The sequence below is a fragment of the Pomacea canaliculata genome, linkage group LG9, assembly GCF_003073045.1.
Source record: "Pomacea canaliculata isolate SZHN2017 linkage group LG9, ASM307304v1, whole genome shotgun sequence".
NCBI classification, from domain to species: Eukaryota; Metazoa; Mollusca; class Gastropoda; order Architaenioglossa; family Ampullariidae; genus Pomacea; species Pomacea canaliculata.
The window spans coordinates 25,881,975-25,905,681 of record NC_037598.1 but is presented as its reverse complement, the minus strand read 5'-3'; the positions used below and the strand labels follow the sequence as shown (position 1 = coordinate 25,905,681).

At 44.9% G+C, this 23,707-nt stretch overlaps 1 protein-coding gene and 1 long non-coding RNA gene across 2 annotated transcripts in view; one reads left to right on the top strand and one right to left on the bottom strand.

Moving 5' to 3' along the window:
- Positions 1–22,939, bottom strand: part of LOC112572998 (guanylate cyclase soluble subunit beta-2-like) — a 38,081-nt gene extending 15,142 nt beyond the window's left edge. The window contains exons 1-4 of the mRNA XM_025253030.1: positions 21,318–22,939; positions 6,506–6,579; positions 6,092–6,192; positions 1,914–2,097 (exon numbers count right to left, since the gene is read on the bottom strand). Coding sequence (XP_025108815.1) covers positions 1,914–2,097; positions 6,092–6,192; positions 6,506–6,579; positions 21,318–21,320 — 362 coding nt within the window. The 5' untranslated portion in view covers positions 21,321–22,939. The remainder of the gene's footprint in view (positions 1–1,913; positions 2,098–6,091; positions 6,193–6,505; positions 6,580–21,317) is intronic.
- Positions 13,393–16,056, top strand: LOC112572757. The gene is made up of 3 exons (XR_003101065.1): positions 13,393–13,489; positions 13,673–14,095; positions 14,921–16,056. It is a non-coding gene; the product is annotated as an uncharacterized LOC112572757 (long non-coding RNA).
- Positions 22,940–23,707: the final 768 nt, after the last annotated feature.

The window sequence follows — 23,707 nt, the reverse complement described above, 5'->3', positions numbered from 1 at the left end:
AACATCTCGCGAAGAATATTAATTGATTTGAACCAAGTTAACCAGCAATTTGATCCTATTAACCTTCTATTTCAGACAGGGTAATTCTTTTTAATTAAAAAGGAGCCTTTCGTGAAAAGTAATTATAAAATCTGAGATGGAGGCTCCATGGTAGACTGAGCACCATGCTTGCCACCCGTAGCCCAGCTTTCTAGCAAGAAAACCGCTAAGATGCTCGACAAAGGGGCAAATAGTCTGCACTGTGAGCACCGAGGTGCAGGGAGCTTGTTAGGGTGTGATGGTGGTGATGATGGTGGTGAAGTTGGTGATGCTGAGAATGGCTATGGTGATAATGGGGATGATGAAGGACGACGACGACGACGATGATGACGACGATGACGACGACGACGACGGTGACAACGGACAGGAAAGGCTCCTAGAGAGAAGGGACAGCGGCTGAGTTTAGAAGCTGTCGATGACATGTGTCGCCACACAAGACAACAGATCTTTCTCTCTTTTCTGTCTCACGTGCGCTCGTGCTTACTTCTCTCCCTTGCCACCCTACCCCCACCCGACACAATCTCTTGACAAGACTAGCCTAAGTCAGGGGCAGATTTTATCCTGGGCTTTGCGGTTATTTTGCCAGCAGGTAAAAGGTAATGGGCTTTCTTTCCGAGCAGCTGTTGACCTGTTGACCTGTTGACCTACAGTTAGTACAGTACGTTGCAGGTTTGTGGGCCTGCGAGAAGGTCGGCAAGTCTTTTTCCTGATTTCCTCAGAAAAGAAGCTCTTTTACCGTGCTGTCGAGTCATTGAGAAAAATACCCCGTTGCAAATGGGTAGAACTGAGGGTAGTGGTGCTTGGGTAGAGTGTTCAGTGGTCTGTGGCAGCGCAACCTTTATTTATTTTTTTTTGTGATGAATGGCTGCAGTCAACTAGGACGTGCATGAGTAGTGTGCAGTGATGCTGGACTGTTGCTGGTCAGTAGTTTGTGTGCTCTACATACACACTTTCATTGTCAAACGCTTGCAAGTCTGTTTGACGGGAAGCTACAATGTCCAGCTGTTAGTAAGACTGTCATGAGTGGTCGGCTTCATGACAAGTATTTTATAGTCACACCACACGGTACACGGACGTTTCGCCGCCGGACGTTTTGGAGCCGGACGTTTCGCCGCCGGACGTTTTGGAGCCGGACGTTTTGTCGACCGGCGTTTCGCCGCCGGACGTTTCGGCGCGGGGCACTTCATTTCGGCATTTCACGCGGGACCTTTAGCCGAAGTCGAGTGTGTGACGCCCCTTAGCTCACACATTTCTCTCGCCATTGTATCAATGTATCAGTGAACTCTCTCTCACTATCCCTCCTCATGTGAACCGTTAGCTCACACATTTCTCTCGCCATTGTATCAATGTTTTTTCTCAAAGCTGTTGCGCATAATCTGTGACAATCAAAGTGAACTGTCTGTGAAGTCTGTGTGTAAAATTTGTTTGAAATAAAGAATTATTGTGTAATCTAGTAGTTACTTTCATTCTTTGAGAAGTAAGTAAGCTCTCTCTCTCTCTCTGACATAATGCGGCGAAACGTCCGGCGGCGAAAAGCCAGTCGGCAAAACGTCCGCACACGCACCACACATAGATGACGATAACTGCATGCAGCCCTGACAGTTTCCACCTCCAAGATTTTAACAACACAACCTAGTCCAAATGCATTGTTATACCACACAAAGCTACAGACTGCTCTTCTAATGCTGTTTAAAATTCACTCTTCTCACTCTTCAAGCACTGTTACACTTATTTTCTGCGTCGGCTTTTCTTGGTTTCAGTCGAAAACGAAAGTCAGGAACAGTGAATCTCTTGACTACATCATCTAAACAACCTACCCCAAATAAAAACACTCGAAGCAGGAATAATAAAACGATGTTCCACGCTCAGTTTACCTGAAAGACGGTGGGTTGATGCCCTTGTAGGTAAGGGAGAGAAGCGAATGAAGGGAGTCCAAGTTCTGGACGAAGTTGACGATGTTATTGCCGAGAGTTCGCAGCATGTTGTCGTAACCGAAACGAAGACAGTATTTGATGAAGAAATAGCCAAACTCCTCCAGAATGTTCTCCGTACTTTCCTCTGCAACATGACAGGACCGAGTAAGAGTTTGTGTCATCACCAAAACATTCACAAACAGACTACATGCAGTATTTTTCGGGATGGGTGCAGCTTAGACTCGTTTATATTTCACCTTTGTATGTACAATGTTAATACATCGCTTTACCTTTAGTATAATGTAGATACAGCTGTGTACTAACACAAGCCAACTGTAGGTTCATTGCTTGACCAACAATAAGTCTAGATTACAGATTTCTTGTTTTCCCGATTGAGGGCAAAGTATGGTTGTTACTCCTTCTGCTGAAGAACATGTATAATTGTATACAGTCCTTGCACTGCCAATGGATGTCCTTCAAACAACCATCTACACCTAGGAAGTTTGCACTTGGTGGAGTTTGTGTTTGGCTGCCTGTCTACCCGTCTGTGTGTGAAGGTATACCAGCAGGTATGGGGTTAATCAACTGCTTGACATTTAGTATTTCCGGTTAAAATGTCACGTGATCGACAAGCAGAAAATTCCAGATTAAGTATGAGCCAGACTAATTAAGATCTTGTCTGTTGTGAGCAGCTTTGGTCTGGCGGTCGCAGTGTGTGCATGGCTGTAATTTTAATTGCTTTAGTGATTGATGGCTTGCAAACATGTCGGCATGTGCACACGTGTACCTGGGGACTTACGCACCTAATCGCAAGCCTCACAAGGGCCTGGAGAGTTCACGGTATAGACAAACTGCTCTTCAGATAAACCTAATAGCTCATGCAAACATATTTTTCTGGAATGAGCAGGAAACAACCAGAAAGAAATTTAAGGTAGTTTGCTGGGATGCAATTTTTAAAATAAATGCTTGAACTCGGTTTGCTGGAAATCCGCAACAATAATGATGTACATTGTTATGGTTATGCACTTAGAATATGTGTGTGGCTGGTGGGGCGGGTCTAGCTCGGCATCTGTCTCGCGGTTGTTGCAGTGTCCACACTCAGGGCGCCAAGGCCTCTGCTGTGATTTCAATACTTGAGTTGTGTGAGACCATTAACATCCGTGTCGGACAGGAGGAGAGAGATGTGGACAGAACATAGACTTGTTTAATCCTGTTTGTTGTGTAAGATTTGCACCACGAGTGACACCTGAGGACAGATTACTTTCAGGTGACAAAAAACGAGGATGACAGGTCACAAGACCTTGGGTAAAAAGTTTGTGTCGGAGGGTATTAGGAGCAGGTTTAGGCAAAAGAAGATTAGAGCACAAGAGTCGATGAAATATTTCACATAACTCTGTGACTGGAACAAAACTGATAAGAGATTGTGTATACAGTGACTTGGACAGCTTGTTTGGCTCTTAAGTGACTGTTATTTATGGGCACACGTTGTTTTATATTCTTAAATATGACATTTTATGTGTTATGTCTAAAAGTAAAAACAGTATAAAAAATCTCCAACAAACATTAAAAATTTCAAATGTCACCGAAAATTTCGTTGCTACGAATCGATCAGTGCTTCTTAAACTTTTTGTGCGTGCGTGCGCACGCGCGCGGTATGTGTGTGTGTGAGAGAGAGAGAGAGGAGACAAATTATTTCTTCCGTTTTTGGGAGGCCATCTGGCCCATATCAATATCACAGACTGCTGGTTACTTGCATGTTACAGTAGGTTTACAATTGTGTTTCAGACGTCACCAGATCACCTGCTGCTAACAGTAAAAATGCCAAATTCTTTGCAGAACTTTATAAGCTTCTGACCGAATTTACAGAATAATGAACATCGTTGAGCTCAGGTGTTCTCTAGCTAATTGATTCAAATGGTGACCTACATTTTTTTTATCCCATCACTATTGTCATCGCCATAGATTATTGATCTTTCTGGGGCTACCTACTCACAGGCAGCAATAATATCTTCCAAAGTTCAAAACAAGCTTATTTATTTTAAGAAAATGCAAACAGCTACACCGCCCTTGAGGCTCTGTTCACGTGAGGTCAGGTACACAACATAGTCGTGAGAAGACATTTTCGATATCAGTCAACTGACATGACAAAGTCTTCAATAAGGCAAAGATCTTAAACGTTCTGCAAAACTCTCTGAATCATGATATTCTTAGTTTGTACTTGTCCTTGTACATCCCACATTATCGTAAGCACCATGTCTGGAACACAGACAGCAGGGGGACCGAGGATTTTACTGGTCTTCGATGCACTTTCTTATATCTTCAAACTTTGATACCTCATTTCTCTTAGCAGCGTTTTTTTGTGCCAGCATAACCGTCCTTCCTTCAGGCTGTTTGTAGACGGGTGGAACACATCTACCCTCCCCTCAATGACGAGTGTGTGGAAGCGAAGAAAAGCCCTATTGTTTCAATTTGTTTGCTGTCGATGACTTGTCTAAGAAACGATCGAAGTTTGCGACAAAGTCTCTTACCCTGGATGTGAAGTCTTCCGAGATGAAGATTCCAGACACATTTTCCTTCAGCTTTTGGGGTCCAGACAGAGCTTTTTCTAATATTCTTGAACTTGGCAACGTTGACAATGATAAGATGGATGGGGGGTGACCACCTCCGACAGAGGACTCCCTCTATTTCTATGTTTTGCTCCAACTTGAGCTTATCATGGAGGGGGAATTGTATGGAATCTTGACCGTCTGCCAAGGTCTCTGTTTGAGGACCTCGCAATCCAACTTCAAGGAGAGAACATCCTGGAAACAAACCGCTTCACGTATTTAAGGAGCATTGTCAACAAGGACGGTGGAGCGGACGATGACATCAAAAGCCGCATCAACAAGACCAGGCATGCTTTACACAGCCTTCGCCGCATCTGGAACTCCCGAGCATTATCCTTCATCAGTAAGACCCGCATCTTCATCTGCTGTATGGTTGTGAAACCTGGAGAGTGACAAACACCATCAACAACAAGCTCCAGACCTTTACTAACCGATGCCTACGCCATATTCTGGGAATAAGATGGCCTGGAAAGATCTCCAACAGCAGCCTGTGGACAAGAACCAACCAGAATGCCACTAACCAAGACATCAAAAAGCACAACTGGAGGTGGATAGGACACACCCTGCGCAAACCAGCTGACACCATAGCCAGGCAGGCACGTGACTGGAACCCTGAGGGGAAGAGGAGAGTTGGGAGACCAAAGTAGACTTGGAAAAGAACAGTAGAGAGCGAGGCAAAGGACGTGGGAACCACATGGGCCCACTGAGGGGGGCTGCCCTATACCAAGTCCGCTGGCGAAGTGTTGCTGCGGCCCTCTACTTCTCGGGAAGTAACAAGTAATAAACGAAACTACATTTTACGTCTGTTTCTCCCTCTATATCCTCTAGTTTGTGTTCCAGCTTAGAGATCTTCTACTTCAGCGCCATATTTTGTTTAACAACTTCCGCTTTGTCTCTGAATTTATTTGTTTTTGTATTTTACCATTCATGTTGTCAATTCTTTTGTCTGTGGAGCTCGACATTTTCGTCAGATCTGCTCCGGATGGTTGCTCTGGCCTCGATTTGGACGCGGTGAGTGGACAAGTCATGTCGCTCGTCCCCTTGTCTAGATGACGACGACAATGTCGATGTCGGTAGCACAGTCTGTATTTTCGCAGGCCCTGGCTGCTTTCTATGTCTCCACATGGGAGCCATGCACTCACTATAAGGACGACGGTCACAAAGGCCGCCTGACGTCTGCTTCTGAACCTCACACAGTGAAGTGCACTGAGGCGTGAAGCTCTGTGTGTGTGTGTGTGAGTGGATAAAAGAGAGTGAATGTTTTGTGTACGTGCCATTGTTGTGTGCGTGTACAAATGCTTAATAATAATAGTAGCAGCAGTAGTAGTAGCAGTAGTAACAACCGATCTAATTACCTGTAGGGTGACAATGGAGGGGATTTTTCAACCACTTACAGATAGTTGTGAAGGTGACACTGAGACACTAAAAGCTTTGTACTGACACAAACACAATATGACATCCGGCACCGACAGTCTGACTCTAGCAACATTTGACACTAGTGCAAGTCTGGGAGTTGTGACATGTCACACTTACTGACACAGTCGGAAATGGCGACAATGAGTCCAACGAACCGCTCGTCAGCGTAGTTCCTGAACTGCAAGAAGTCCTCCTCTCCGTCCATTTTGGCCTCTTTGCTGTTGAGGGAAAGAAAGAAGGACGTTAGCAACCTGACGCTGAGGACGGCAGACGGACAGATACTCCGGGTGTTTGTGCATTTTAATCAAATTGCGGAGCTCAGCTTGTGGTGTCAGTCAATTATCCAACCTGACAAGCCACCTGTGTGGTTTGACATGAAGCCACCTGTGTGGTTTGACATGAAGCCACCTGTGTGGTTTGACATGAAGCCACTTGTGTGGTTTGACATGAAGCCACTTGTGTGGTTTGACATGAAGCCACCTGACAAGGGAGAGGTGGAGTGTGTGACAGAGAGGTGAGACAACTACTCACAGCACTTTGTGCCAGATGTCCTGTCCATACTTCGCCAGCATCATCTCCTTGAAGACCACGTGAATCTGTCCGTACTGCAACAAAGACAGACTCTACAGTCACATGATCACTTCACATCGTGAGATGAAGGTACAAAACAACAAACAAACAAACAACAAGACAATATATTATACTGAGAGTCTGACATGTCAGATGATGGTGTAGAAATGTCCATCACGGCTCAAGGTGACATCGCGATGTTGTTTGTCGAACGTTAGTTTTCGTTATTAGATCTGTGGTACGATCCTAGGGCATCACGGGAGGTCACGTGACGGGATGACGCAACTCACCGCGCATTGCGTCACGACGTGACGCACAAAAGAATGTCATGGTTTCTATGGAAACAAACATGGACTCTGCGAGAGGCGCCATGGAAGGACAGGAAGAGCGAGTCAAGACACGGGTAGGTAGTGGTGAGTGTGTCGCCTGCTCTGGCTAAAATTAGTAGCCGGGTGTGATAGGGGTAGAGACATTTTCCGCCATTACTCATCTTCCACCCAGCATCACGTTAGTTAATAGTCAGGCGGAGTGTGTGTGTGTGTGTGAGTGTGTGTGTGAGTGTGTGTGTGTGTGAGTGTGTGTGTGAGTGTGTGTGTGTGTGAGTGTGTGTGTGAGTGTGTGTAAGGGGGAATACCGTTCAACATGTAAGGACCAACAGTGACTCTACCCGTTAACTTCCATCAACAGCAACTTTCTATTTAACGGGTATATATATGTATGTACGCTGTAACCACTCAGCTACCCGCAGGAAAGACTTCAAAGGAAGGGGAGCTAATCATACAACACAGAAACAGAAGCCACACCTGACGGATGACAGAGTTAGCATGAATGGAGCGTGTAGAACATGAAGAATTCATGAGTAAGCGGAAGAGTTCGCTGGGTCATGAATGGCCGGACAGGTAGACAGTTCGGAGAGAAAGAGACAAAGAATGCCAAACGCTGGGCCCCAAGGAACGAATTTCTCTCGTCTGATGCGCAGGACACCGAGGACAACACAAAGAGATCAAAGAGACCGACGGGTGGTCTAATGCATCAGTAGCTCAGACAGGTATGCCAAGGTAAGGCCCAGGAGACACTGGAGGCACAGTGTCATCTTGTGTGGCCATCTTGTAATCAATGCCAGCTCCGACTGGCAGCAAGTGAAGCTGGTGGAGGAGTGTTGTGTTATTGGTTTGTGGGTATTAGAGGTGGCACTCATTAAACTGTCCAGTTAGAAAACACACAAGAGACAGCTTCATGTCGGCTCCCGCCCAAGTATATTTAAACTCTCTTAACCGGAACTAAACCTTTTACGGATTGTTCATTTTAGGAATAAGGCCAACACTTGCCTTATGTCACATCTCCCTTTCTTTAAAATGGACATTGTTTCAATATAACTTAATTAACATTAATTTTAATATTCTTGAATTTCCTATTCAAGTCTATGTGCGTTTGATTCGAGTCAATCATTTACAAGTCAAGTCTCTGTGGGATCTTGATGGTGCGACCACTCTTGGTAGTCTTGACAGGCTGGTCTGGAGGAGCGATGACTTTGGACGCTGGCACCTTCCTGGCTGCGGCTCCTGGACATGGCTCTGGATTGTCAACAGTAACGTCTGGATCATCTGAGTGTAGACCAGACAAGGGGTCGGGATCCTCTTCGGACTTTGGGTTTGTTGGAATAAGGGACGACAGAGTCTTTGGGATAGGTCTGGGAGTCTCTGGATTGGGATCTCTGGGAATCAAGAGACGGCGGTTGCGTCGTTGGCGACTGTAGGGAGTCTCTACCTCATATGATCTGTTGGGCAGAGACTTGATGATTGTCCCTGGTGTCTGGGTTGGCTTCACCCAAACTGGCTGACCTGGTTCCAACTCAGCGGCTGGTCTGGCACGGTGTGCTCTGTCGAAGTTCTGTTTATGTTTCAACTTCTGCATCTCGTCTTTCTTCTGAAAGTCCTTCCTTTCTTTTTCCTTTTCCTTTTGCTCGGAAAACTGAGATGGTATGGTGGGGACCAAGGTGCGTAGTCTTCTCCCGAACAACAGTTCTGCTGGACTGAGACCTTGCTGAAGTGGCGTAGCGCGATATGTGAGAATCGCTAAATAAGGATCATCTGCCTTCTTCAGGATTGATTTCACAGTTTGAACGGCGCGTTCGGCTTCGCCATTCGCTTGTGGATAGTACGGGCTGCTTGTTGTGTGAGTGAACTCGTACTGTTGAGCGAACGTTTGGAACTGCTTGCTGGAGAACTGCGGGCCGTTGTCTGAGATGACGATTTGTGGAATTCCATGGCGGGAAAAAATGCTCTTAACATGGTTGATGACTGTTTCCGCCGAAGTATTCTTTAGGTGTGCCAACTCAATATAACGTGAATAATAGTCCACCACCAGTAAGTACTGTTCTTTTTTCAGTTCAAAGATGTCCATGCCAACTTTCTGCCAAGGGAATGCTGGTGTGACAGAGGGAATGAGTGGCTCAGGGGAATCGGCCTCTCCTTGATGCAAATTGTGCACTTCTGTACCATGGACTCTATCTGCTGAGAAAGCTTTGGCCACCAAACGCTCTCTCTGGCCAAGGCACGACATTTTACAATGCCTTGATGTCCAATGTGAAGTCTGTGGAGAATGTCTGTTCTCAGTACTTCAGGGATGATCAGTCTTGATCTGTAGAGAAGAAGTCCATCATGTTCTGTGACTTCTGAACGTACTGTCCAAAATGCTTTCAGTTCTTCATGTTCTGGACTAGAACGTGGCCATCCATTGTGGAGATAATACAGCACTGTCTTACAAACAGTATCTCTTGCAGTCTCGTTCTTGATTTCTTCGATGCGTTTTTCACTGGCTGGCAAGCTCTGAATCACTTGCTTGATGAAGATCTCTTCTTCTTCACTTCTCTCATCTGTCGGAGTGTTTCTTGCTGGGGCTCGTGAGAGTGTGTCAGCAGTCACGAGATTCTTGCCTTTTGTGTAGACAATGTTGTACTTGAACCTCATCAGGCGCATCAGGAATCTCTGAATTCTCGGAGGTAGATCTTCAAGTTCTTTGTTTTCAGTAGAGCCAATAATGGCTTGTGGTCAGTTCGATTGTCAGATCACGAAGTCCTGTGATGTAGTCACAGAACTTTTCACACGCCCAAGTCACTGCGAGTGCTTCACGCTCAACTTGCGCGTACCTGCGCTCAGTTTCCGTCATACTTCTTGATGCGTAGAAAACTGGCTTGAGGTGACCATCTGACTGTTTCTGAAGTAATACTGCACCGAGACCGAAAGATGAAGCATCTGTTGAGACGACGGTCGTTTTGTCAGTACCATAGTGTGCCAACACTGGAGCTTCAGTCAGCTGTTTCTTAATCTTCTCAAACGATGTTTCTTGAGCAGTGTCCCAACACCACTCTATGTTTTTTCTTGAGCAGGTCACGTAGCGGTTTGCTGTCGTTTGCGAGGTTAGGGCCTGCAAACTTCGCAACGTGGTTAACCATTCCTAACAATCTTCTGAGATCAGAAATGTTCTCTGGCTTGGGAAAATTCTTCACAGCAGACAGTTTCTCTGGGTCGATGGCGATCCCATCTTTCGAGATGATGTGCCCGAGAAAGGATATCTTCTCTTTGGCAAACTGGCACTTCTCATCGTTCAGGGTAATGCCCGCTTCTTGAAGCGTCGACATCACTTTCTTCAAGTGACGATCATGTTCTTGCTTGTTCTTACCGAAAATGAGCAGATCGTCAATGTCACAAATCACATTTTCATGGTTCGCCAGAAGTTGAGACATTCGTCGTTGAAATACTTCTGGCCCTGAACTTATCCCGAAGGGTAAGCGTGTATAACAGTACTTCCAAAAGGTGTAATGAAGGTTTGTTAACTCCTGACTTCCTTCATCCAGTGGAAGTTGATGGAAACCCTTTTTGCAATCAAGCTTTGTGAACATTTTTGCTCCTGACAGCTGGGCTAACAGTTCATCTGTTGACGGTAACGGGTAGTTCTCTCTGCGAACTGCTTCATTTAGTTTGCTCAGATCGACGCAGATTCTGACTCTCTCGTCGCTCTTGGGCACCACTACTATTGGGGCGCACCAATCACTGGGCTTGGTGACTGTGCGAATCACTCCCTGTTCTTCAAGTTGATCCAATTCTGCCTTGACTTTCTGTTTCAAGGGCAAAGGTAAGCGTCTTGGAGCTGCTACTGCATATGGAACAGCTTTTCTTTCAGACGAATCTTGTAAGGATCTTGTAGACTTCCTAGTCCTCTGAAGAGTTTTGGGAATTCTTCCTTGTACTGTTTTTCGTGGTCTTCTATAACTGTGTTGATTCTCTCAATCAACTTCAAAGCTGTAATGGCTGGTCGACCTAGCAATGGTTCTTCAAGTGTTTTTACGACATACACATCTTGCAGTGTAGAGACATTCTTGTATGTCAGTTTTGCCTTGAACATGCCTTCCACAGCTATCTCAACACGACCTGGACCATACAGTTTCTTGCGCACTTTCTGCAATGGTCGCTTGGCTGCTGGAACTGCGGTCTGAGGTACGACGGTAACATCAGCTCCGGTGTCAAGCTTAAATACATTCTCTGTGTCTTCCATCAGGAGACTGACTTTCCAAGGATCTGTTGTCACACTGTCTACAATCATACCCATGTAAGCTTCTTCGTCTTCTTCTTCCTCTTCCACTGTGTGAATCTTAGAAGAACCTGAAGAGCGACAGACTGCAGCATAGTGACCAATCTTGGAACATTTTCTGCATTTAGCGTTCTTTGCAGGACAACCATCTCTGTTGTGGGAACCTTTTCCGCATCGAGAGCATGGCTTAGTCTCTGGTTTTCCCCGAAGGCCTGGCTTCGTACCGCAACGAACTTTTCGCTGACCTTTCTGAATCTTGTTGATGGTTTTCTTCAACTGTACTCTCGCTGTTGCTTGCCAACATCGAGTGTGCTTGAGTCTTGGACGTCTCATGAGCTCTGCAAATTTCTATTGCTTCTGGAAGCTTGAGTGTTTTCTTCTGCAACAATTTTTCACGCATAGTGTCATCTTGAACACCGATCACAAGTCTGTCACGAATCATGCGGTCAACATCTTTGAAATCACATGATTTTGCTAACTTGCGTAAAGCTGCGACGTAAGTATCAACTGACTCATCCTTGTTTTGGTTTCGGCTATGAAACTTGTAGCTCTCATACACTTCATGTGTGCTACCCAGGCCCGTTCTTAGCCCCCGCGGGGCCCGAGGCAAAGGACATGTGCGGGGCCCTCACGCCACGAATGTGATACGGCTGACTACACTTCCATATGCCTAGTTACCATATCAATCAAAAGGGCGGGGCCCCTTGAAGCGCGGGGCCCTAGGCAGATGCCTCGTCCGCCTGCCCCTAAGCACGGCCCTGGTGCTACCCAAACAAAAGTCGCTGAACTTGTCGATGACAGTCTCAATATCTTTGTCGTTCTCCCCTTCTGCAAAGGATAATCCTTCATAGATTTCTTGTGCGTCCTCACCAATGCAAGCTAATAGAACTGCACAACGATAAGCTGAATCTTCTTTATCAAGGCGCGTAGCTACCTCATAGTTCTGCCACTGACGAATAAATTTTTTCCAATTTACTTCAATGTTAGAAGACAAATCCAGCTTTGAGGGAACAGGAACGTTTGCAGTGAAGTGTTGTCTCTGATGTGTCTCCGCCATCTTGCGAGAAATGTCACTTTGCGAACGTACGACGCAATATTTCAAAATGAGAAAAACGTGCCCACCTGAAAGTTTTCTGGAGAAATCACACAGCTAGCACTTTGCTGCTCACTTCTGACACCATGTTGTGTTATTGGTTTGTGGGTATTAGAGGTGGCACTCATTAAACTGTCCAGTTAGAAAACACACAAGAGACAGCTTCATGTCGGCTCCCGCCCAAGTATATTTAAATCTCTTTACCGGAACTAAACCTTTTACGGATTGTTCATTTTAGGAATAAGGCCAACACTTGCCTTATGTCACAAGGAGGAAGAAGGGAGGAGGGGTGTAGTCTGATCCGCTTTTTGCCTTCAGTTTTCTTTCTGAAGAAAAGTGTCCTGTGGGTAGCAGACTCGCGTGTCGTCGCAGGGTTTTATCTAACATACTCGCCACTTTTGTACTTGGCCTCTTCATCCTTCTGTCAATCCATTTGTTGTTGAAAAGACCTGTACAAGGTTTCCGTCCTCATCACGAAATCCACAGAATCCCAGGAATCACGGCTAAGGTCAAAATATGAGCGTGTTTGAGTGAGTAATTAAGTACAGTGAATCAAACGTCCACGTTTTCCATCCTATTGTAGCCTTTGATGTATCACCGGGGGGTCGTCCTCCGGGAAAACAGTTCTGATGAGGTCACGTGCACTGGGGAAAAGACACAGTTAACATTCATTGACAGCTGGTAGTAGACTCTACACTGACAGCTGTTGGTAGACTCTACTCTGACAGCTGGTGATAGACTCTACCCTGACAGCTGGTGACAGACTCTACTCTGACAGCTGGTGATAGACTACCCAGACAGCTGGTGATAGACTCTACTCTGACAGCTGGTGATAGACTCTACTCTGACAGCTGGTGATAGACTCTACTCTGACAGCTGGTGATAGACTCTACCCTGACAGCTGGTGATAGACTCTACTCTGACAGCTGGTGATAGACTCTACCCTGACAGCTGCACTCTGTGAAGCGACGTTTAAGAAATGTTTGCCTCTGTCGAGGTCAATAATTATTTGCATTGTGCTGGTGTCGACATGATGTGGTGCAGTCAATAATCCCCCATCTGTTGTTACAATATAAATGTTGTGTTGACATGAAGAGGGGCAGTGAATGGTTCCTCCTCCTGCTGTTACACCATATTGTTCACTTTTTGTGTTCTTTGCTCAGCAGCGAAAGGACTGACAGAAGAACGAGAGTAAAAATGACCAGTCAAGTGTGTCGATAGGAAAGGAAGATGGTGACACGTGTTTGATGAAACTGGCGATGGTAAGCGATCCGATAATTCGTTGTTTTTCCTCTGAAATAAAATCATCTTCGCTATATCGCAGCTGTGGTCGGTTCTTAACGTTCCTATAGAAAACCACTTTGTTAACATGAAATATAGATGCGTATATCCATGACATAAAGAAAACTACGTTAATAATAATAATAATAATAATTATTTTCTAGCGCAGTTTTCCACTTTTCAAGAACGAAACAAAGTATGCAGCCATACCTATAGCGACTAAAAATAAACATTAAAAATTACATAATAAAAACCACTAAAGACAGAGAGAAGAAACAACACAGGATAAAAGGCATTCAGGAGGAAGGATGGTTTGAGCACTTGGTTTGAAACTGTGAAGGAACTTCTAGCGACGACACGTGACACCAGACCACGTGACTGCCGCTTTCTACGCGCACACGGAGGACTGGTACAGAGGCAACCACAGTGAACACGACAGTGAACACCTCAGTGGTCTACAACATTCATGTGTCGGGAGGCAGACTGGCACAAAAACACACCATCATCGGGGGTCGATGGAAATACGATGTCAGCAGAGTGCATCGCCATAACTGACGTTTATAATCTTCGTCGAACGTTTGACCGAGGTTTGTGTACACGTCACAGTACAGGTCACAGACACACACTGGGGCAGTCGTTGGGGGCACGTGAGCTTCGGTCAACATACTCAGTCCAATACATCTACCAGTACAGTATATACAATACAGCATGTACAATACGTGTGTACAATACAGTATGTAGATTGTGTAACATACAACATATACAGTGTACAATACAATATATGATGATGATGATGTAGTTTTATAACGCGCTAGTATCCGCATCACAAAGATGCGCTCAATGCGCGGTGATCCCAGCAGCCACCAAACTGCAGGTCAAATGAAAACTTCAAATAAGTTTAAACAAGTGAGTCTTCAGATTTTTCTTGAAAGATCCAATACTATCAGACTCCTTGGTCGAGAGGGGAAGCGAGTTCCACAAAAGCGGGGCTACATTGGAGAAGGATCTGAAACCCGCAGTCTTCTTGTTAGCATTCCCTGACTGAACACTCGGTCGTTCAAGTCTGAAGTGTGCTGCTGAACGAAGGGTCCGCTGGGGTTGGTAACAGCGAATGAGTTCTTGTAGACAAACAGGCGCAATATACACAGTGTGTACAATACAGTATGTACAATAAGTGTGTACAATGTGACTGTAAGGTCACTACGGAAGTGTGTCGCTGCGGCATTTTGTCTAATTAAGAATGATCTTTTAAAAAATCTACTTTGGATTATATTTCATGTAGCTCTCTCTCTCTCTGTGCTACAATATATCAGCTGTGATTGCGTGTCTTGTCAGACTGCTCTCAAGAAGAAAGAAGAAATGGAGCTTCTTACAAGAACAGGTCGAATTAATGCAAATACTTTATTTTACAGCAAAATCAGTTGCTGCGACTGTTGCCATGACTGCATCCACGAGTGGACACACGAGACAGAGAGAGAACATGTAACCGTTACTGTGGCTGCCCGAGGGCGTGAAGACGTGTACATCACGTGCGAGATGCTCATGTCACGTGCTGAGTGCGACACTAGTGCGGAGACAGGGCTGCTGTCAAGAGACCACGTGTCTATATTCAGGTACAGTCCAACCCAGCGCATTCTCTGTATGTGATTATACAATGAGAGAGATGGCGAGGGATCAACCTCCATGGACTTTCCCTTCAGCCAAGATACGCAGAAATGTATGAGCTACGTACAGTGAACATTGCAGTGAACAGACCTCTGCTGATCAGTGAACATTGCTGTAGAATAGACATCTGTGGAAGATGCTAACGGGTTTCTTGCCAATTTAAGGAATTTCGCGAAGAGAAGGAGTGGCAGCCAGGGCAGGTGTTCAGCGTCAATGAAGCTGCTCTGTTTTGGGAGAAATTCCATAAAAGATATTCATTAGCACAGAAAAGAAGCGAGCACTTCTAAGGCAGACTGGAATAGGATACCCTGGTCTTTTGTACAAAGCCTGGCATGTGAAAAAGCCTACAGTGATTTATAAAGCCGACCATTGAAAGGCAAATGTCTTCTAGCTGCCACTTTTGTGGATCATAATAAGGCGTGGAGAACAAATACAGCTTTTATTGGAGTGGCTTGAGCGATGTTTGTGCTGGAAGTAAGAAAATACATTGCCACTGAGGGAACACATTCCTGGATGTTGTTGGAACTGGCTAATGCCCTCCAGACACCACAACCCCATGACTTCAGCACCGAAAGCACCCAAGTCATCTGAATCACCCTAACACCACGACTTTCATTCAGCCTGTCGGTAGGAAAGGATGTAAAGATGATATCAATGTTATCGAAGATGACCATAACGTGGCAACATTATTAAAATGATGGAAGTCCATTATCGCGCAGGTCATAAATGCCATTGAAAGAACCATGAAAGTGCCAATCCAGAGACAAAAGATCCGCTCTGGAAGAATCTTTGACCAGAATGTATCGACGACTTTGTACTGAGGCAGTCAAAGAGATTATGAAAGACAGTCGGCAAAGGAAGCGAGTTGGGGAGGGTTTAGGGACAGGGGACACAGGAGATTTAAAGGTTAATCCAAGTGAAGTGGACTTAAGGGTTCTGGAATCATAGACGATGACCGAGAGGAAGACGACAAGCTTACGTTGGAGAATATTGCATAAAATCGGTCTGAGTACAATGAGGCCGGCGATGAATTAATTTATTTTGTCGACCTCGCCAAGATACAGTCCTTGAGGTAACGGAATGGTACAAGAGGCAGAGTCCACGTCCTCTAGTAGTCTACCTCACGTCCTCTAGTAGTCTACATCACGTCCTCTAGTAGTCTACCTCGTGTCCTCTAGTAGTCTACATCACGTCCTCTAGTAGTCCTCTAGTAGTCTACATCATGTCCTCTAATAGTCCTCTAGTAGTCTACATCACGTCATGTAGTAGTCTACATCACGTCCTCTAGTAGTCCTCTAGTAGTCTACATCATGTCCTCTAATAGTCCTCTAGTAGTCTACATCACGTCCTGTAGTAGTCTACATCACGTCCTGTAGTAGTCTACATCACGTCCTCTAGTAGTCTACAGTCTGTACATTCTTGTTAGGTGTTGGGTAACAAAATCCATTCTGTTGGCTGAAGTCGTTTACAGGTGCTCAGATATAAAGTACACTTCAAGTTCATCTTGGTGACATCTGGCATCGTATTCAGGATTGCTGTGACATTTTCAGACTTTTGACACCTCGTGCTACAGGTGCAATGTTGCTGAATGTCCCGGCGTCTGTTGACTGTCCTGTAGCACCAATCTCTCTAGTTCACAGTTCACAGTTCACAGACTGTCCAGTGGAGGCTGTTACATCAGTGTATAGCCTGTACAGCTTTAGTCTAGTGTGAACAGTAGCATTAGTGTGGTCTGTACAGTGAACCCAACTCACCTTAGAAACCATCTGGGATATCACAACTGCTTCAAGCAGTGAAGTGTTATCTACCACACACAGAGACACGCACGCAGGTGTGTTGTTCCTATGCGTATTGTCACTTTATACCACCACCCCACACGACTTTGAAAAAAATCCTGGCGGTCAAACAAAAATGAATAATTTATTGAAAACTATGGACCGGTGTGACGTAGCAATGTATGGCGGAAAATAACATTTGGACAAATTGAAAAATAACGGTCTTTTGTCTTTACGTACAGTCGCACGGGGGCAGGACTATAAACACGAGTATAGAGTGAGGGTGAGTGAGATTGGTTGGTTGGTTGGTTGGTTGGTTGGTTGGTTGGTTGGTTGAGGATTTACACCGAGTTATTAATGAGGCAACATCAACAACTATAAATAGCTGTCTCGAGACGTCTCACGATAAATGTTTGTCCGAGGCGAGATCTCCTCCTGACTTGGTGGAGAAGAGTGTTTTATCAATGCGTCACTGGGCCACTAAGGCAGGTAAGCTGTGCTCACCTGCATCCGGGCATCCCAAGGTGTCTTGTTGAAGCTCCGTCTACTTTGTCTTGTCTCATCTTCAGCAGTTACAGCCCCGGTGGCGTGTGGGCCGCTGACGTTGATTAATATCCAAACCGCCCACAGAAGGACATCAATCATTCATCAAACATGTTGTCTCTTCTTTTGTTTATAAGCGGTATGAACAATACACTTGGCGATGCTGATGGAAGTTGGTGATCCGATAAAGCTTGGGGCGCTGTTACAACAGATGTACTTGTGATTCATCCCTACCATTGCCCGCTGGGAAGGGGTACATTGACTGCGGCGTTGTCATGGAAAAGTGGAGCATCCGGGTGATACACAAGTCTGCCAGGAGACCTGCGTGACAGCTGCAGGTGCATGCTGGGACCGTCAGCACCAGACTCCAGCCACTAGCCTTGGTCTTCCACCACTTGAGACTGTGAATTGTGTGTGTGGGAGTTGTGTTTGTGAGAGAGAGTGAGAGTTGTGTGTGTATGTGAGTTGTGTTTGTGTGTGTGTGTGGGAGTTGTGTTAGTGAGAGAGAGAGAGTTGTGTTTTTGTGTGTGTGTGAGTTGTGTTTCATCCCCACGTGAGTGTCAAGTAAGATACAGCCTGGCTATTACACACAACCAAACATACATATACACGTACCGTAAATTTCGAGCTCACCTGTCTATAAGCCACATCTCTCTATATTTTTAAATCTCTACTTTCTCAAGCCGCGGATATCTACAACTTTAAAGCTGCATCGTAGACATTTCATCTCGTTTTCGGCATGATGAGGGTGTGTGCTTCAGCAGCTGACCTGAATGCTTCATTTGTATTTTCTACTTTGATTTAAAAATGTTAGCACTGTAACATGGAGCACATCGGAAAATTAATCGAAATCTGAAAAATCGGGAAAAATCCGCAAACAAGCCGCTTTGTGGCTTCAGCCGCGGGGTTCAAACCTGAGGACAAAAGTCGCGGCTTATGGTCCGGTGTTTGTATTAGTTTATATATTTAAATATTCATATCTACACTTGCGTTTCTGTGGCTACGACAATGATTTTTAAGACACTGGATGTGTAAGAGCAGGGCCTTTCTAGCAGCAAAGTTAAAACCGTTTTCAGATTATTTCTATCTTGACATAGCAATAACGAACAAGTAATGAGTTTTCAACAACTAATATAGAAAAAGAAAAAGAAAATCAACATGCACAAAAAATGCACAACACAAACAGTTGCTAAATAAATAGTACAGGACATTTAATTTAGTCAAACAATGAACGACAGCACAAGCACAATAAACTAGGCTATACTAATATTATTGGATATACACACAGACATAACACACAGACATAACACACAGACATAACACACAGACATAACACACAGACATAACACACAGACATAACACACAGACATAACACACAGACATAACACACAGGCATAACACACAGACATAACACACAGACATAACACACAGACATAACACACAGACATAACACACAGACATAACACACAGACATAACACACAGGCATAACAGACAGACATAACACACAGACATATAACACACAGACATAACACACAGACATATAACACAGACATACAACACACAAACATATAACACAGACATAACACACAGACATAACACACAGGCATAACACACAGACATAACACACAGACATAACACACAGACATATAACAGAGAGAGAGAGAGGCCAAGAGAGGTGGAGCAGGCGAGAATGTGATCAATGTGAAAACACATGTATCAAGATCATCAAAAGACCTCATCGATCGAATGTGTGTCATTAATTCACAAAAAGACCTCCAATAGAAATTGTTGTGGATCATGGATTTGTGAAAAGAGCCGTTCAGTCGGTTAGAGAACTTCTTTAAAAAAGACAGAGGAAAATGTCTCAGAAAGAAACTCTTCTAGAGAACCAACCACAAACTGACAAACCTACTGAGAAACAGACTGACAAACTGACTGACTGACTGAGAGACTGACTGACAAACTGACTGAGAGACTGACCGACAGAGTGACTGACAGACTGACGACAGACGATCATGCGCCCCTTCCTCTCACGCAGGTATACAGGTAAAGCACATAATACACATATTCACATCGCACACATGCGTTTTGGCACGAAGGAAATAAGAGGATGAATAAAAAGAGCAAAGGTGACAGTAAACTGACAGTACAGGTGACAGTATCCACCACAATGGCGAAGAGATTTACCGAAGGTTTAGTGGATCAAGAAGCATTTTGTCTAGTACAACCACGTTTGATGTTTTTTCTAAAGTCGTGGACACACGTGGCAGCCAGCGAGCGGGAGGCTTTTGCTACCAACACAACACAAAACACAAAACACCGGAGGTTCAGCTCGTCACAGTGCCGGAAACAACAAACCTAACATGATAGAATTAAAGGGAACAGAAAGTCGGAGGGTAAGCTGGGCTTCTGTGATATGTTCTGATTTTCTCAGTCAGGTCCGAGCAAATTGTCGGGTTCAAAAACGATCGTTTTTCTACACTAAAAACAAGATTCAGGACGAGTCACGAAGGCCGCCATGTTTAGGGACTCTTTAGGGAAAGAAACCCAGGCTGCAGTCCGTGAGGTAGGTGGAGCCATTGGACAAAAATGTGTCGAGCGATGATGAGTAGTGTCAGCAGTTCTGTGGCGAACCACTTGGCAAGAAAAGTGTCGAGCGATGCTGGGATACACGTGACCTCGATGTGGTCTGGCAGAAGCCCGGAGGCTGGCAGTCGAGGGTTAGGAGCAGCTGACGAGACATGCACACAGACTTGTCTGGGTTTTGTATCCCTTAGAAAAGCAGGATCATTGGCCTGACAGGCAGGGACTGCTGTGTACATGTTTCAACGTGTCACACACTAAGATCGTCGTCTGACAAAGTTGCACGACGATTGTCTTCTAGAAGCTTACAGTAGCTACAGAAACTCTATTGCTGTCTGTAACACTGTCCTCGCTCATATCATTAGTCTGCAGTCCGTTTAACCACTAACTTGTATTTACTGGACTGCTTGCAGATGATTTTGTCCAATAAGCTTCTAAAACGAGGCTGGTGTATATAAAGCTTCCGGTGTAGTCACATTCATTGTTCAGGCTCGCCGAGACTAACAGCGGCGAACTTCGCAAGAGGCTAAGCGTTGGTCTCGGCAGACAGACAGCAGTCCACCAAACACATCCGTGGTTTAACTTTTCATCACTGCATGATCTGCAACATCTACAACGACTGCGAGATGACGACATCAACTCAAGAGTGACAACTCTTGCGGACGACAGTTCAGAGTCGTGAATGGAGAACACAAACATGGCCGCCTGCTTGAGCCGCATTTCAATAAACGATCGTTTTGCTGCCCGGAAGGTTTGCCTGGACATAACTGAGGTCAGCATCGAGCATAGACACTCATCTCACCACTGGACTTGCTTTTCCCTTTAAGCATTCATAGCGCATAGAAAAGAAATAGTTCACCCATTCGTAAAGAGCTGGAGATCAATAACAGAAGATAAAGCACCACAGGGACAATAGTATTGAAGCGGAAATCGACAAAACGTGCAAATAACACAATAACAATATATATACACACACACACATAAAAGACAAACAAGTGAAAGATGCAGTTATGTGAAAAATGGAAAGAAAAACAGGACAGGAAAATGAATAAATAAAAAAGAAAGAAAGAAAACAATCTGAAAGAAAAACAAGAACTAAGCAGGTAGACAGAGGGCGAATTAAAAAATAGAAAAAAGTTTCTTATAAATTCATTTCGAAGAAAGAAGTATGCTCAGTTTCCGTGTCTAAACACTGTTTAAAGCCAGAATATCAGAGAAGGAGGAGACAGTTACTGCACTCACCATGCTGGCTGGCCGGCGTCGCCCTCGTCGTGTGGCTCAACGTGTCTGTCTTGGCCACAGGTAGCATCCAAGACACACTCGTCTCGCGCATGCGAGGCGCCGAGCACACCTGCCCTGGTGAGAGGGACGAGTCTGTGGTCAGGCCTGCTGCTCTCTGCCCGTCGGTGGTGAGAAGTGGAGGACCGGCAGGTCTGGTCTGGCCGCCAGACATGTCCAACAGCCTCGCGCGCCTCACAGAATTGGGCGGCGGTGAGCAGCTGTCACCAGGCGGCAAAGTGGGAAGGTGCGACACACCGTCTGGTGCAGCCATTCGCCATCTCGACCTCTATTTTGGAGAAAGCAGACGCATTTGTTGGGGTGAGTGGGTGGAGTTGATGGCCATCAGGCTGGCAGTTTCTTGCGCCATGCTGTTCTGTGCAGTAGACGACTACTACACGTGACTTGAGAGACACAATGAGATCACCATCGGGCTTTGGTGAGACTTGTACACAGGGTCCTTGTAGCTGTATGACGTGGAGGGATCACTGCTAGGACACTGAAGAGACATTTAGAGAGGACACGAGCACTAGACAGACATGTAGAGAGGGCATTAGATGACCCATATGAGATCATTATTGAGCTTTGAGAGAAGTGAAGGCGGGGATCCATAGAAACAGAGTTAGCTTACTATAGGGGTCCAGGAAGACTACCCACTAGGGTATGGCACTGGAAACGACGGCGAACACAATCCTTGCTGTTGGTTCAACTAGCCTGCACTTCTTACAATAATTTGGTAAGGGTCCAGACAAATGACTCTTTAGGCTGTAAAGGCTAAATTACTCCAGCTTGTATAAAAGGATAATAACCCCAGCTTGTACCGTTAGCCACATGCTAATGAGCAAGTATCCCGGATCTTCAAATATGATGGGTGGTCTCCAGATAATGACAATGACAATGACAATGACGAACAAGGAGTAACGAGAACAAAATGAGGTGTGGTGAAGTAAGAGTAACATAAACTAATGAGTGAATCCAACTATCGATTGTTCTTTTGACTCTTTCAAGAGGAAGGACACTGCAGACAGCAAGTAGAAAAACTGAGAATAAGGATTGGTGAAATGGATAAGCAAAGAAAGAATGAACGAAGAAAAATAAAAAAGAGACAAATATGGTGAGAGGAAAAAACAACCAAAAAAAAAAACAAAAAACCAAACAAACAAAAAAAAAAAAAAAAAAAAAAAACTGAAAGGAAGAAATCTTCTTGTTCCTAATCACCCCCAGTGGAGCATAGAAGGAGAAATCAGGAAGGTGGAATTAGGTCAAGCAGCGAAAGCAAGAAAGACGCTCGCCAAGAAGTAAGGACCAGAGAAATAAGTTTTAAAAATGTCTGTAGATTTCGAAGTGAGCCAAAAATAAAAATCAGAGATGAAAGATGCTTTGGCCAGAATGAAAGTAAGTGACTTTCAAGTCAAGAGCCATTTTATTTCTAAATCATCTATCGCAAGATCAGAAGATCGTTTACTGTCGCCAGAAAGTAAAGACGACATCTTAATGGACTGTCACGTAAAGCACGTAATGAACTTCCCGTGAAGACGTTTTGCCGTGCGCGCGTGTTTGTGGTTAAACAGATCAGCAGCCAAGGGGAAAATACTGCAATGCACGTTCCAGCGATTATCTCCCCCTTTCGTGCCTTTTTCACTTCGCAGTCGCCTCCCTTGCAGCTAAGTCCTAAAAAGAGAAACAGCAACACGATCTTTAAAACCATCAAAGGGGACAAGAAAAATGAATAAACATGTACTGAGAGTTACTTTTTCCTTCCAGACTTGTGCATGCAAGGCCAAGCGACTTTCTCAGATATTTTGTTGACACAGAAGATGATGTTCCGGTGAATTCCATCGTCTAGTTTCTAAACTTGATTCTCGCGTCACGCCTCGACCAAACATTCTCCTGACATCGGCGTTGTTATCGCTGTGACGTCACGTAGATACGAGGTGGCGGGTCTACACGGGACTGGCAGACAGGTATACAGAGGAAGACAGACCGACAGACAAGCGGGCAGGCAGGAGTGAAGTGCTGCATAATCATTTGTGAAAATAATGTGTGTGTGGTGTGGCGCTGGCTTTGTTTGTATTAAGCTTGCGAGCATCTAGTGTACGGTCGTGTGGTCTACCTGTGTGTGCCCCTGTATTCTCTCACTAGGTGTGTACAACACACAAACACAGAGGCAGACAGAAAGAATGCATGCGAGCATATTCAGAATATGTCATTGACTTTTGTGAATTCGGCATGGCAAACATCTAAAATATGTGTTAGGTTTTAACAAGAATCAATATGAAATATTAGTAAGTAATTTTACCAACCTTAGTTCCTTGTCGTATACCCTTATTTCTATTTAAGACAGTACATCGTCT